The sequence below is a fragment of the Solea senegalensis genome, linkage group LG10 (assembly GCF_019176455.1).
Source record: "Solea senegalensis isolate Sse05_10M linkage group LG10, IFAPA_SoseM_1, whole genome shotgun sequence".
Classification (NCBI taxonomy): Eukaryota; Metazoa; Chordata; class Actinopteri; order Pleuronectiformes; family Soleidae; genus Solea; species Solea senegalensis.
Genome location: NC_058030.1, coordinates 16,486,101 through 16,500,066, shown reverse-complemented (window position 1 = coordinate 16,500,066; position 13,966 = coordinate 16,486,101). Strand labels below are relative to the sequence as shown.

Genomic DNA, 13,966 nt, shown 5'->3' with positions numbered 1-13,966 from the left:
AAACAATGAAAGACATTCTGCAGCGCTGTTCTTACCATCTGTGCGTGGTGAGAGAACAACGTGTGGGTATAGCTAAACATGGAGGCCCTTGGAGGACTTTGTTTTCCGCTTACAGAAAATTCTACTTTTTCTTATTGCCTGTTTCTCACCAAGAAGGTGTGGGGGTGTTTGTCTCCCCAGAGCTGGGGAATCGATGCTGTAGGTGGGCAGCACGAAGGATCAGCTCAGAGAGATGTGCAGGACAGTCTCATAAAACTCACTGGGAGTAGTTGGCACCTTAGTGTTCTTTATGGGTTAAAACCATGTGACTCAATGCCCCCTTATTGCATGAAACGGTATAAACACAAGTTAGATGAGGGCAGTTAGGGGCAGCAAAGCTGGAGCAGCTAATCCCACACTTGGAACGTTTAAATGCACAGATAAGGTAATAGCTGCTAAGGCAATAGGAAAACTTGCCGAGTCCAAGCTTACATGTATGACAGGAAAAATTGACCTCTGTAGGTGGCGCTGTATCTCTCTATACGCTAATGTATTGAATCAGTTACCTGTTGACCTTTATGTCAAACGGCAAGATGGACGGTGAGATGGATCGTGCTGTAGTTCTAAAGCATAAATCTTGTCTCTTCAACAGTTTAAAAGTAGGTCTTCTCCGCAGCTTTCGCTCTAGCTGACGACATCGTGTTGTTTGCTCTTTTTGCAGTTTATACTTTGTCTACTTCTACTTCCGGGTCAAAGACCGGTTGAGGTCATTTTTGTGCATGCAACGCCAAGTCTGACTCTAGTCCGACTAAGCGTATACATGCAGAATCGCATTATCCGGGTATGTTAGCCTGATTACATCTATAGCTCAGTCGGACTTACTGTATGTGTTTACATGACATCAAGAAAACCGAATTATTGTCTTTGTCCGACAAAAATCTGACGTTCAACATGCATGTAAACGCGGTGAAAGAGGTTTCAATATTCTGATACTTTCATGACTCATCCAGCAGCAGGAAATTAAGTTCAGTCATCAAGCCTACTCTGTTTTATGCTACCATTATACGCTCATTTTCATGATTCCTGCTGTTTTTCCTCCTCTCAAGCATGCTCAACTCTCAATTTCTCACTGTCACTTCCTGGGATGTCAGTGGTTACAATCAGCTGTTCTTTTATGTTTCAATAGCGCTGTAGCATGCCTGCCTTGTTAGTCAATCTTCCATTTGTCATTTTAAATATTTAGTCTCTTTTTGCCTTAGTTCTGCTGTCATGCACTATCCCCCCACCTCTCCATCATCACCAAGTCTATGCAGTCTCATGTGATCCATCATTCTTCATCCTCCAGTCTCACAAGGTCACCAACCACCACATCACCACCAGTGTCTGGTCTTCAGGGGATTCTCAGAGTTGCTGCTCAAAAGCAGATGTCTTAAGCTTCGAAATGTCCCCTATTGTCTCTATAAAAAGACTAGCAGCACATTTTTCGGTTTAATCTATGATTAACAAAAAATAATAATTCACCACTCTCTTGACTGACCTACAAGTGAGAACAGAGGTGCTGCAGCAACATTATTTCACCAATCGTCCCGTGAATCTCGGTAAAGACACACTTTAGCCAGTAAGACTGTGCCGCAGGGAAAGATAAATTCTGTTCCCATTCCCAAGAGTAATGGAGCTGTCACTGGCTAAATCTGACCCCACGGTAACCCCCGAGGGGCAATGATATGGCACCCATCCCTCCACAAAATAGCAGTCAGCCGCAAAAGGGGTGGTGATAGCCATCATCCTCACGAGAATGAAAAGAGGTGGAGGTCATAATGTGATATTGTAATCACATGGCACAAGTATGTGGCTGTGTATGCATAGAGCGGTGCTCCATTTGAAAGTATCGGGAAACTCCCTGCAGCGACAGAGTTGGAGGAGGAGGGCAGACACTCGTGTGTGGGATGCTGAGATGATTACAAACCTGCTGCATGGAAACATGGGACATTTCTGGTGCATGCACATCGGAAACTGAGCAAAGACGGCAACAAATACGGGGTCAGTATTGGCTTCATTGGCCAAGTACAGTATACGTGCATATAAAATGAATTTGACTCCATCACTCTGTGTACTTACACATAAAAGACATGGAAACAAGGACTTCAAACCTGGAAAAAGTCCACTGTGTAACATTTAGCAGGGCAAATTCACAGAATTATGGGTTAAAATAACCCATTTATATGCACTTACACGAGGGCCTTGTTTTATGGAGGACCTCCTACAGCAGCCTGAGCAGACAAACCAGCCAGAGCCTGAGTTTTTGGAGGATCGCTACGCAAACATGAAGTAAGGGCTCCTCCCACACATAAACCAATGCAGTAAGAGGAAACAGCAAAACCAGTGTTTGGAAGGATGGGATGAGTGGAGGAGTCATCCATCTGTTGCAATCTGCATTCTCACCATTAAATGCCACTTAAGCCTATTTCACACTGAAATTATGGCTATACCTGAGATTTTTGAACCAGGGTACACCCTCTAAAAAAATGCCATAAATACCAGCGCCAATGGTAGGTCTCTCATGTGGTATGAGTGTTTTTGTTTCATGTCTGCATCACCTGTATGTGTATTGTATTGTGTTCAAAAAAACAAGTCGGAGGATAAAAAAAACCCACTGCCATGGAGCTCAGTCCCTCATTCTGATCTGATCGATTAAATAACAGATATTGAGTGCTGTCCAAGTTGTAAAATATAAGATTTGCCACAATCATTCACGGCTAACAGTTATACTCATGGCCGGGAAATGAATGTGCATTATAGCTTTGCACTGTTTAATGATGCATGAGTTTGTATCACTGCCAAAAATAAAGCAGATGAATTAGTGTTTAATTACTAAAGTTAGTGTTCACCTGGGTTTTGCTTTCCCATTCATGCCAATTACAGCCAAAGCTGATGAAAGCCTGTGTGCACAGCAGTCATTTAACCCGGGAATGAGGTTAATCATTCCCACTGGTCAAAAACCAGTTAAAAAAAAAAAAAAAAAACTCAACTAACATTGCTATTGTGTGAACTCATTGCTCTAAGACAACAAGGGAAGCTATTAAACATGTGCTAGAACGCAATTAGAACGTGTCACTAGTCAGAATCAGCTGTTTATCAGGGATAATGGAATGTCTTGTGTGATTTACGTATTCTTGTCACTGACAGGATTTGGCATGAATACTTCTCATTCCCGTAACTCCTAGACCGTTTGTGAAATCTAGGAAATTCAAAAACTATGGAGTGTTGATCTGTCCAGGGTGTGACCCCGCCTTTCGCCCTGTGTCAGCTGAGATTGACACATGTGGATGGATAAAGCGGTAGAAGAGGGATGGATGCGCCCGTATACGTGTCAGTGCTGTAGCCCTCAGAACGACTGTCCAATCACAGACAAGATTCACCAGCCCGTCACATGTTTGTGACTTCGGCTTCTCAGTATCCTATTCCTAAATGTTTGAATAACTATGAGAATATTTCTTTTTTTCACTGCAGTGAGCTCGATGGTGATTGGACAAATGTGGCAAAAAGGTCACTTCCAGGGAAGCTCAGCTTCTCTGGGAGTCAATGAAGAAGGGCGGGTGCAGACACGTCTGCATGATGATTGGAGGAACTAACTGTCTGAAAGGCGGAGCTAGTTTTTGATTGACAGTGTTGCATACACACAGCAGTGCCTTTTCTGCATCAGTGTGGATTTTGTGAGGGAAGTCTGTAAACAAATAGCTGGCTGTTGTGTGATATTTGCTCAGAGATATAGACCATTTTCAATTACACATATACACTGTAAATAAAAACACATTTATAGTATTTCAGTTGTGCATAATTATTGTCTTTCCTTGTTCTAGTTGTTCATTTGCAGAATTTATGTAGAAATAACTGGGCCTGAAATGAGCTTCACCTGATTCAAAGACCAGTGACCGCCACTGGTCTGAATGTAACAGATATTCATGTATTTTTTTATACCATAAGTTACGCACACTTTAACTGTGTGAGGTACATGTTTTGGACTGTACTGTACTGTTCAACAGCAGAATTGTCAGAATCCTGCATGTAGTGTGTGAAAGACATCAAATGCATGTTCCAAATTTAAATGTTACAGCCTGTAAATATCACGTGCATTTCCAAGACGTAATAAAAACGTACCCAACGGCATCAAATCTCGAGTGGACGGTGAGACAATGTTGCGCCCAATCTGGAGCTTGAGCTCCAGCAGCATCCTCTGTGTGTGTGTGTGTGTGTGGTCTCAGGAGGATGAGACCGACATGCTTTCTCACTCAGCCTCTCTCCTCTCCTCTCCTCTTTCCTCTCCTCTCTCCGTCCGTGGCGCATCTCCATCTCTGAATGTACTTGGGCTACAGGCGGCAGCGACTGATCCCTCCGCCAACACACACACATCCATTCACACACACACACACACACACATTCACTAACACAAACTTTTACAAATGCAGGGCGAAGACTGGAGCCGCCGGAGGAATCCTGTCTGATCGCGATCTAACGCGCTGATGGTGAGAGAACAATGCATTTCTTTATGTTTCTTTAATTGATCTGTTGTGTGTTTTACGCGCCGCGAGCCGCAGCCTCATAGTTATCTAACAAACACGATGTTGCATCGTGAGGACTGTGTTGAGGACAGTAGTGAGGCTGCGAGCAGAGGAATCAACAAATATGTCAGTGATTTCCAGTGACTTCACACCGACTTTAGGAACACTTCCCTCCATGTAGACTCAGTGTAGTGCTACTGTCTGTTTATTTGTATCCTTCTCATGTTTACTGTATGCATACAAACTGTTGTAGTTGTCTTTTCCCCCGATCAAATTAAAACCATATAAGGTTTTGGAGGGATTTTATTGCAGCATCTAATTATGATTCCATATCCAAATTAGGTGTTGTTAAGCTCAGCCACAAACTCAGAATGTGTTAGTCATTAATAATCCACACAGACTGCGTTATAAATTCATCATCATTGAACTGTGTGTGTGCTTGTATTTCTTCATCTTATTAGAATCTTTTCTTGACGTAAACACAGACCTTTTCAGGACCAGTCGTCTTTGTGGAGACAAAAAAAAACCTAATTTGAGGAACTGATTAAGTTCAGGGCTAAGGTTAAGGGTTTAAGCTGCAGTGAAATGGTTATAGTTGGGGATAATGGTTTGTCCAAATGAATGGAAGTCAATACAGTGTCCTGAAAAGCACAGCTGTGTGTGTGTGATGCTGTTTGTAAACAACTTGCACTCTGAGTCCTAGAAAAGAAATATACCCTACAACAGACAAGATCAGATGGGATGAAGCGATGATCCTTCTCTTCATTTTTCCTCTCACTTCCATGTGAATTTGCTGCATCTCTTTTTCTGCCTACCGCTCTCTCTCTCCCTCTTTGTGTGTGTGTGTGTGTGTGTGTGTAGTAATCATGTTCGACAAGATTCATCTTCTCTTCTATCACAGGCACTCCTTTGTAGCCCGGGGTTAGATGCATCTCCTCTGCACGCTGCAGTGCTCTGCTATGCTCTCTGCCTGTGGCACTGTGTATGTGTGAGTGTGTGTGTGTGTGTGTGTGTGTGCGGAGGGAGGCCAAGTGGACACTACCACCAGTGTTGCTACTGTTGTTCAACTCTGTTTTCCAGGATTGATCATCAGGCTTTGCCAATAAACTCCTTCACTCACAGGACCTGTGAAAACACAGCAGTGCCTTAATAGAAAAATCTTTGGCACTGTCACATCCCTCAGTCAGTTGCATCCCAAGTCCCTCAGTCCCACTCTCATCACTAACTTCTAACTTCATTTGTTGCTTTCTTTTGCACAGAGGCAATTGCCTTCCCTGCACCATGCACAAATGTCATTATCTCCAGCACTTTGCTGTTAGCTATGTTAGCTCAGCAGCAACAATATCTCTGCTTGCGGAATTTACAACTAAAACCATTCAGACGAGCGTGCAGCACACAGTGTAATCTTTGCGTGAACATGTCCCAGAGGCTTTTCTCCTCTCTAAGCACCGTTAGTCTGAGGGATCCAAAAGCTGAGACCATCAGAAGAACGCAGTCCCGCTTCCAGCTGTTGATATGGATTATTACTGGTGTGACCACCAGCGTGTGAGCACTTATGAGTTGGGGACAAAGGAGGGTTTGTAAATCAAATTTGTTTAATCCATAGAATCATCTGTTTTCAGTTCTCCAGAGGACAACGGTTTGTAGAGCTGAGGATCCTCATCCTTACCCTGTGGCTGGTGAATCAGTCAGTTGTGGGTCAGTCAGCGGTGCAGTGCATGGAGGGTGTTGATGGCAGGACTGTCACAGACAGAGGCTACATCTTTCATTTGAAAATGGCTATTTCAAACAAATACTATCTGCATCCAGATGAGTTTTAGCTCTGTATCAGAAGTAAATCTGCATCCATATAATGGTGCTTCTCCATTATACAGCTCTAGCACTACTTGGCTCTACTCTACTCGGTTTCGTATCGGTTTTCATTACCATAGTACCTCCTCAATATGGGCGGCTGTAGGTCAGTGGTAGAACAGGTTCTGGGTTCGAAACGCAGCTCCGCTAGTCTACATGCCAATGTGTCCTTGGGCTGGACACTTAAGCCCACGTTACTCCTGATGGCTGTGTCGGCCGTGTGTAAATGAGTATGAAAGATGAGTGAATAGGTGTGAATGGGTGAACTGTAGTGTAAAGCAGCTTTGAGTGGTCATCAAGACTAGAAAAGAGCTATATAAATACAAACAGACCATTTATAGCACGGAACTGCCATGACTAGAGCTGCAACTAACAATTATCTTCATAATCGATTCATCTGTGGATTATTTTCTTGATTAATCAAGTAATCGTTTAGTCCATAAAATATCAGAAAATGTTAAAACATTTTGATCAGTGTTTGTCAAACTTGGAAATGATGATGTTCTCGAATGTCTTGTTTTGTCCACAAACCAATGAACGATTGAATAATTTCTTTGCTATATGGAGCAAAGAAATGAAGAAAATATTTACTTCTAATCTAAAACAATCTGAAATCTTCTTTTAATCATGAAAAAAGCTTAAAAAGCATTAGTGGACGATTCATTTAGTAATCGATTAACTGAGTAATTATTTCAGCTCTAGCCGTGACGTTGTTTTAAACAACAACACACAGTTCTTGTTGTTGGAATGAATCATTAGAATCAGTTCATGAAAAAGGTTGTGTCAGACGAAGTCTGTGCTGCCGATCTTGCGGGAAGTGCTTGACTAAAATACGTCAGAAGGGTTTGTGATTCAGCTCGCTGTCACTAAATACACCAGACTCCATTGTTAAATATTTAGATGTTTGAGACTGATTTTAAGACTTTTTAACTGATCTACAGTGCCGGTCATGGCGCTTCCAGTGGCGACACTCTCTGCCAATCAGTGGCTGGCAGTCTGTCGACGTCACATTTTAGTGTCGGCTCAGCAGGCTTAGAACTTCGCCAGATCAGGTACTAAAGAAAGCAGCAGGTACCAGGTAAAACGAGTCAGGTCAAGCCGTGCTAGAAATTTACAGTGGAAAAGTGCCATAAGATGATTTACTCTTCTGCAATTGTTAGTTCAGTTTCAGGAAGTATTTACTCACAAAAAAAACAATAGTAAAAAGCAAGTTGTGGCCAAAAGGATTATAGGTAACCCTGTCATCATTGTCAGAGATTCTACCCGTCCACACTAACACACAGCCCTGGAGTTTTTAAATGAAAACGGAGCCTGCAGTGTTTTCATATAGCAGAATTTATATATTGTAAACAATAATGGAGTAGCAGGGATGTAGCGTGGTTACATTTCCTTTTGTTCCTATCTGCAGTCACTTATTCTTATGTTTCTCCTGCCTGTTGTTCGGTCTCTCATGTCCTTCAGCAAACATATGCACAGATCAAGCAGCTTTTAAAATGGTTCAAAGTGAGATTCAGCATAGCATCTTTGTTTATCATCCTGCCTGCAGCACCACTACGTCTAAAAAACAAAGTTTCTATCCCCACTGATGAGTTCATTATGCAATTGATGTTTTGGGGGTTTCTGCCATATTCAAACAGATTAGCTCGTGATGTCAGCTCAGTTCCTTCCCCCCACTCACATGAAGTAAATGTCTTTGGTTTTGTGCTGTTTGTGATTAATGGAACATCAAAAGCGGGTCTCATTGTCTCAGTGTGATATATTCCTGAGGATCTGAGTCTGCCAGAAACACATTAGCATCATTACTGAACAAGAGGCAGACTATAGAGAGACCGAGTGACAGAAAGAGGATGCGGAAGCAAACAGGAAGGAGATGTTTATTTTTTGTCCGTAATGTAATGCATATTTACCTGTGAATTTGATGATGATTGCTTCTGCACACACACACACGACTGAGTGATGGAGAGAAAGTCTGATCCCAGGTATCTCATGGGATTACTTACCATCAATTTGGTGCTTCAGTACAAATGGATGGCAGCACCCTTTCTCTACATCCATTTCAAAAATCACATTTCCCCTTTTCCTCTTTTTTTTTGTCCAGTGGCAAAGAAGTTCGAAATGTACAAAAGGAAACTTGGGCGCTCATCATAAGAAGACAGCTATATTTATCTGCGTGTGTAGCTCTCTGCTAGGCTTAGAGGCTAATTACCGTGAAGAAATGAAAATGAATAAAAATGAAATGCAATTGCGCAACAGTAATCTGAATAGTGGAACGGCATATGGGGACATTACCGACGACTTTTACCACTTAAGCTCTGACATTTGAGTCACGATTTTCAGCATATCCAGTCTCGGGATCTTTTCAGATAAAAAAAACCTTGAAAGCATTTAAGCTTCTTATGTTAGAAAAGTCAAAAAGGTGTTGTTTGTTTATTCTCTTTGCAAAAATGGCAACTATTTCTAGATGAATAATTTTTTTTAAGTATGTGTAAGGAATTAATATTTTTGCTAAATACTTTCCTGTCACCCCAAACTACAGCTACTACAAGCAGTCTTTAAATCAATCTGGACCAGCAGTTGTGCCCACTTGTCACAATGCCTGTGCTAATGAAGGAGGGAGAAATCATAATCTCTTGTAGAATTATGTTACTTTTGGATTTAGCCTGTTTCCCTCTGCTCAGCAAGAAAGCAAATTTCTAATATCACTAAAAAAAATAATATGCTGCTGCACAAATTGAAGGACAGTGCTGCTGGGTCTTGATGGGAAAAGTCAATGACTCATACATTACGTTCTGCTGCTGATGCAGCCTGAAGCGAGAGGCTTAACTGCTCTGCAGTAGCTACTCGTTGGACATCAGCGAAGTCGCTGCACTAGTCAGAAGAAAGAGAGAAAAATGTATTAAAATTAAATCTCATTGTGTGTCTCTGTGATTTCCTGGTGCCGTCAGCATGAAGGATGTAGAGCCAGAGGGCGGTGCAGGATGGAGTGTTCCTGGAAGACGGTGCTGCTGCTGGTGTGCGCCTCTCTGGGGGTCCAGTACACGGCCATCCACACGCTGAGGGACTCGCTGTCTGGATCCTGTCAGGGAGCCTACAGGTGCCAGAGCAGACATCACAGAGGTACGCTTCAGCAGCCAGAGCAGATTATCACACACACTATACTGCCTCCAAACATGAGGGGCATTTATATATGTACTGTATATGGATTTATATATGCTCATGTTTAATGCAAAAATAATGAATAATTCATTTGTAACAATGAAATTATATTATTATTATTATTATTATTATTAATAAATTATAACAGAATTAGGTTCCCCAGCATCAGCAAGGAGCAGACACAGACACACACACACAACACTCGATCAGTAACAGTGATGTTGACCGTATATTTCAGCAGTGTTGAATGCGACGTCAAGCAAAGTAATTCGGTAAAGAAAGAAATCAAGGAATCAAGCTGCGGCACCACACTGTCACTGAAGCAGCTGAAAAAGCAGATTGGATCATCACTAATTAAGGGAATTCCCAAGAAGTGGGGAGGATAGAGAATTGAAATATATGTGATTCATTTTACAATTATCCTCCAATTTATCTCCATTAATCCCCTCTCTTAGCACAGCTGCAGCTTTGCCGGCACCAAGCTCCTGTGTACAAAAGCAACATCCCTGCTGCAATCAACTCCTCATCAGCAGTAATTACATGTTAGCTATTTGCACTATATTTAGAGATCCGTCATTTCATAACCCCCCTCTGCTGATACCCACAAGCAGACAAGCAATTTACCCATGCCTGTTTACCCTCTAAATTATTCACACTTTATTGCCGAGATTCAGTGGTTAACTTTCTCCTGAAGTCATTACAGTCTGACTTACTTTCACTTTTATCCGCTGAAATATTTTTTAATAAGAATGTGCAACGAGGAAACAAAAAAGGTCATGAAATAACATTTCATAAAAATATGTTTAAGGGCTGTCAAATGATACATTGATTTATTGCAGAGGTTCAATAGTTAATAGGCAATCAATCATCCTATATAGTCTTACCAGGGTATATGGATTTGGAATCAAATGAATGCAAAGAAAGTGACTTTATGATTTGATTATATGACTTATTCTCTGATTATTTTACATCTAAAATAGTGCATTTAGTCTGAGGTAACAAAAGGTCTACTTGAGAAATGTTTCCGCATTTGCACTCTGCAGGACTTTCAGTTTAGTCGCCTTCATATAGACTTTATATTAGTGTTGATGAATGAGTGAATCAGGCTGCAGCGTTGACGAAATGCAAACAATCTAAAAATAACACAGACAGAGAGCTATTCTGTGACACACAGAGAACAGCAGCATTTTATTTTTCTCACCCTCTGATTTGATTCAGTGTTTATTTGGAAGGGACATTAATGAACATGAGTATGGAATACAAATGTAAATATGGCAGAGTTAGCATAACTGCCAAATTGCATCCGTGGTCCCTTGGTAGAAAACAAAATAATACACAAAACAACAAATACAAACGAAGATGAGGAAAAGTGCTGAATAGGTGCAACACATTGTGTATAAAGTGCATATTTTAAAAGTTCTTGTAGAATGTGACACAAATCATGAAAAACAATGTACCATTCAGTCACTCAAGTCATGTATGTGCATGTATGCATACGTATATGTAAGCATGCACCACACAGCAACAATGAATAGAATAGAAAACAAAAAGCAAGGCAGATGTGTGCAGCACACAGTTACACTGCAGACAATCAGTCTACCTGTGAGGACTCTTTCAGTTGTTTTTGAGCCAGTTTTTGAGCAGCTGCAGCTTTGTTTAGGCTGCATTTACACCGGATGTCTTGATGCCCAGTGTGGATATGTCGCCTATATCAGATTTTTTTTTACTTTCTTTCAAAAGTGACTCATATCTGAACACTGCATTTACACTGATTGACACTAGACAACCCACAGGATGGCGTTGGCTACTTCACTGGAAATGGTGAGGCCCAAATGGAAATATAAGTGATGTTACTTTGAAATCCTCACCTCAAAGGCTTAAAGGGCTTAGAACCTCAGCCTGAGTACTGTCTTGAGCTCTTATCCTCCATTGCTTTGTTCGAAAGAGAGGCATGTGAGTGTGGATAGTGTCCAAGTTTGTTTATCATTCACAGATGTTGCATTTCATTTTTAAGGATATAGGAGTTGCATCAACAGCAGAGGCAAATGCACACCGTGTGATTCATATCTGATTTATTTTCACATACGAATGAGGCTTGAAACAGATCTGATGATTTATGAATCCATGTGCGATTGTTTTCCTGCTTACACTTTCATGGGTCATATCTGTGGAAAATATGAGCCACACGGTTGGTGTAGTGGTTAGCACTCTTGCCTTTGCAGTAAGAAGTGGAGTTCTTCTCCAGGTTCTCTGGGTTCTCCCACGGTCTAAAAACATGCAGATTTGAGGATTAAGCAAATTGGACATGGAGTGGTAGAAGATAGATGGATGGGTGGGAGGAAAATATCAGAATTAGGTAATTTACTGCAGTATAATGCAACCTTATTTATCTCACTTCCTGGAGAAACAATCAATTTATTTTCTTTTCCCAAACTCTCAGTGTACGCCACACAACAACTGGCTGTTTGTCAGAGTAAGCACCTCTGACACACTCAAAATAAGGTGCTACATGCGATTATCACCGTAACACTGACATACCTAATGTGTTGTTTAGCTGTGTGATACTGATGCCAGTTACATCAGGTGGTTGGTTAAAAGGACTCAACATTTCTTTCTTCAAGACTTCAGGTGGAGATCCGTGTGCGACAACAGCTGGTTGCCTGTGGAATCACCTCGGAAGCACATCCTGCTGTTTGCTACCACACGCAGTGGCTCCTCCTTCACCGGACAGCTCCTCAACCAGCACTCAGGGATTTTCTACGTGTTTGAGCCTCTCTACCACGTTCAGCAGGCCTTCACCAACTCCAGCAGCAGGCTGCGTCGCACCCTGGACCGACGAGCCCTGCTTGGAGCTTACAGAGACCTCCTCCTCAATCTATACACGTGTGACCTTCACTTCATGGAGAATTACATACGTCCAGAGCCCCAGGACCATGTCACGAGCACCTTCTTCCGCAGAAGCTCCAGCCACGCCCTCTGTTCCCCTCCTGTGTGTTTGGAAGGAGGAAACGCGTTGGCCTCTGATCCACCTGATGAAACCTGGTGTCCTAAGAAGTGCGGGGCCCTTAACCTTACCTTAGCTTCAATGTCATGTCTGTCAAGAGGGCACGTAGCCATAAAGACCGTGCGGGTCCCTGAGGTAGGGGATCTACGGACCCTGACTGAAGATCCGCGGCTGGACCTGAAGATCATCCACCTGGTGAGGGACCCCAGAGCCATCCTCGCCTCACGCATGATGGCGTTCTCGGATCAGTTCCGTGCTTGGAAAATTTGGAACGCGACTGGAAGGCAACCTCGCTACGTGGACCTGTCACAGATTACCAGCACCTGTAAGGACATGGCTGCCTCTGCAGAGACAGGCCTGCAGAGACCAGCATGGCTCCGAGGACGCTACTTACTGGTGCGGTACGAGGACCTGGCATTACAACCAAAGGACAAGGCCACCGAGATCTACAGGTTTGTGGGACTGGAGATGGAGGACAGGGTGCAGATGTGGATTGCAAAGAACACCAACAGCAACATGTCATCTCCGTCCGAGTGGAACTACAGGTACTCCACCACCAGAGACTCCAGAGCGACAGCAGAGAGCTGGAGGCTTCGGCTCGGCTTTGACATCGTGAGGACTATACAAAATCTCTGTAATGATACTCTGGCCCTGCTGGGATACAAGCAGGTTCACTCTGCAGCTGAGCTCAGAGACCTGTCCCATAGCTTAGTGGAGTATAGGACCTTTGAACCAGTCACATGATAGATATCATTTACTCATTTATTCATTCATTTATTTATTTATTTATTGCCTCTAGGTTATAGTCTGTAAGCAAAAGTAACGGACATGTGATGAGGACAGATGCATTTTGGAGGAGATATAGATTATATTATAAAAGAGAAATGGGATTGACACTGTTGGAAACGGAGTGACCTTGTCAGAGGTTTGTACTTTCATTTGTTTAAAAAAAGAAAAAAGTTTAATTTATTAAATAAAATTTTTTAGTCTTTTATGATGATGATTTACCTTCACTTTTATTGGATTTGCTTAAGATGTTAAAGGAGCCAAATGTCAAGCATGTGTGACGCTGGAAATGTTCTGATCCAGATAAAGTCTCTAAAGAGTGTTCTACAGTTCTGTTTGTCTTCATTGAAAACTTGTGTTTTACAGACAGTAAAAAAAATCTCTCTCTCTCTCTCCCCCTCTCTTTCCCCCTCTCTCCCTCCATCACCCTCTCCCTCTCTCTCCCTCTTCCACTCATACACACACTTCAAAGAGTCCAGGTACCATTTCAGAGTAAATCTCACTTTGAGTCAGACCAAAAGTGATGCCCCCGCAGGTGAGACACGCTAAGAGGATTTGTGCTTTAAAAAAGAAAAAAAATTATAATACTCACCTTCCAAATGTCTCTCATGCATTTTGGAAAAGGACTAAA

The 13,966-nt window shown here is 42.2% G+C and overlaps 1 protein-coding gene across 1 annotated transcript; it reads left to right on the top strand.

The window, feature by feature from the left end:
- Nucleotides 1-4,176: 4,176 nt before the first annotated feature.
- On the top strand, nucleotides 4,177-13,758 carry si:ch73-62b13.1 (Carbohydrate sulfotransferase 1-like). The gene is made up of 3 exons (XM_044035437.1): nucleotides 4,177-4,502; nucleotides 9,335-9,506; nucleotides 12,167-13,758. The coding sequence occupies exons 1-3, from the start codon at nucleotides 4,500-4,502 to the stop codon at nucleotides 13,291-13,293; spliced, it is 1,302 nt and encodes a 433-aa protein (XP_043891372.1). The 5' UTR covers nucleotides 4,177-4,499; the 3' UTR covers nucleotides 13,294-13,758.
- Nucleotides 13,759-13,966: the final 208 nt, after the last annotated feature.

What these genes read in the sequence shown, in the direction of transcription:
- si:ch73-62b13.1 (XM_044035437.1), top strand. An exon ending in CCAGAGCAGACATCACAGAG is followed by an intron (nt 9,507 to 12,166) that starts GTACGCTTCAGC and finishes TCTTTCTTCAAG; the next exon opens with ACTTCAGGTGGAGATCCGTG.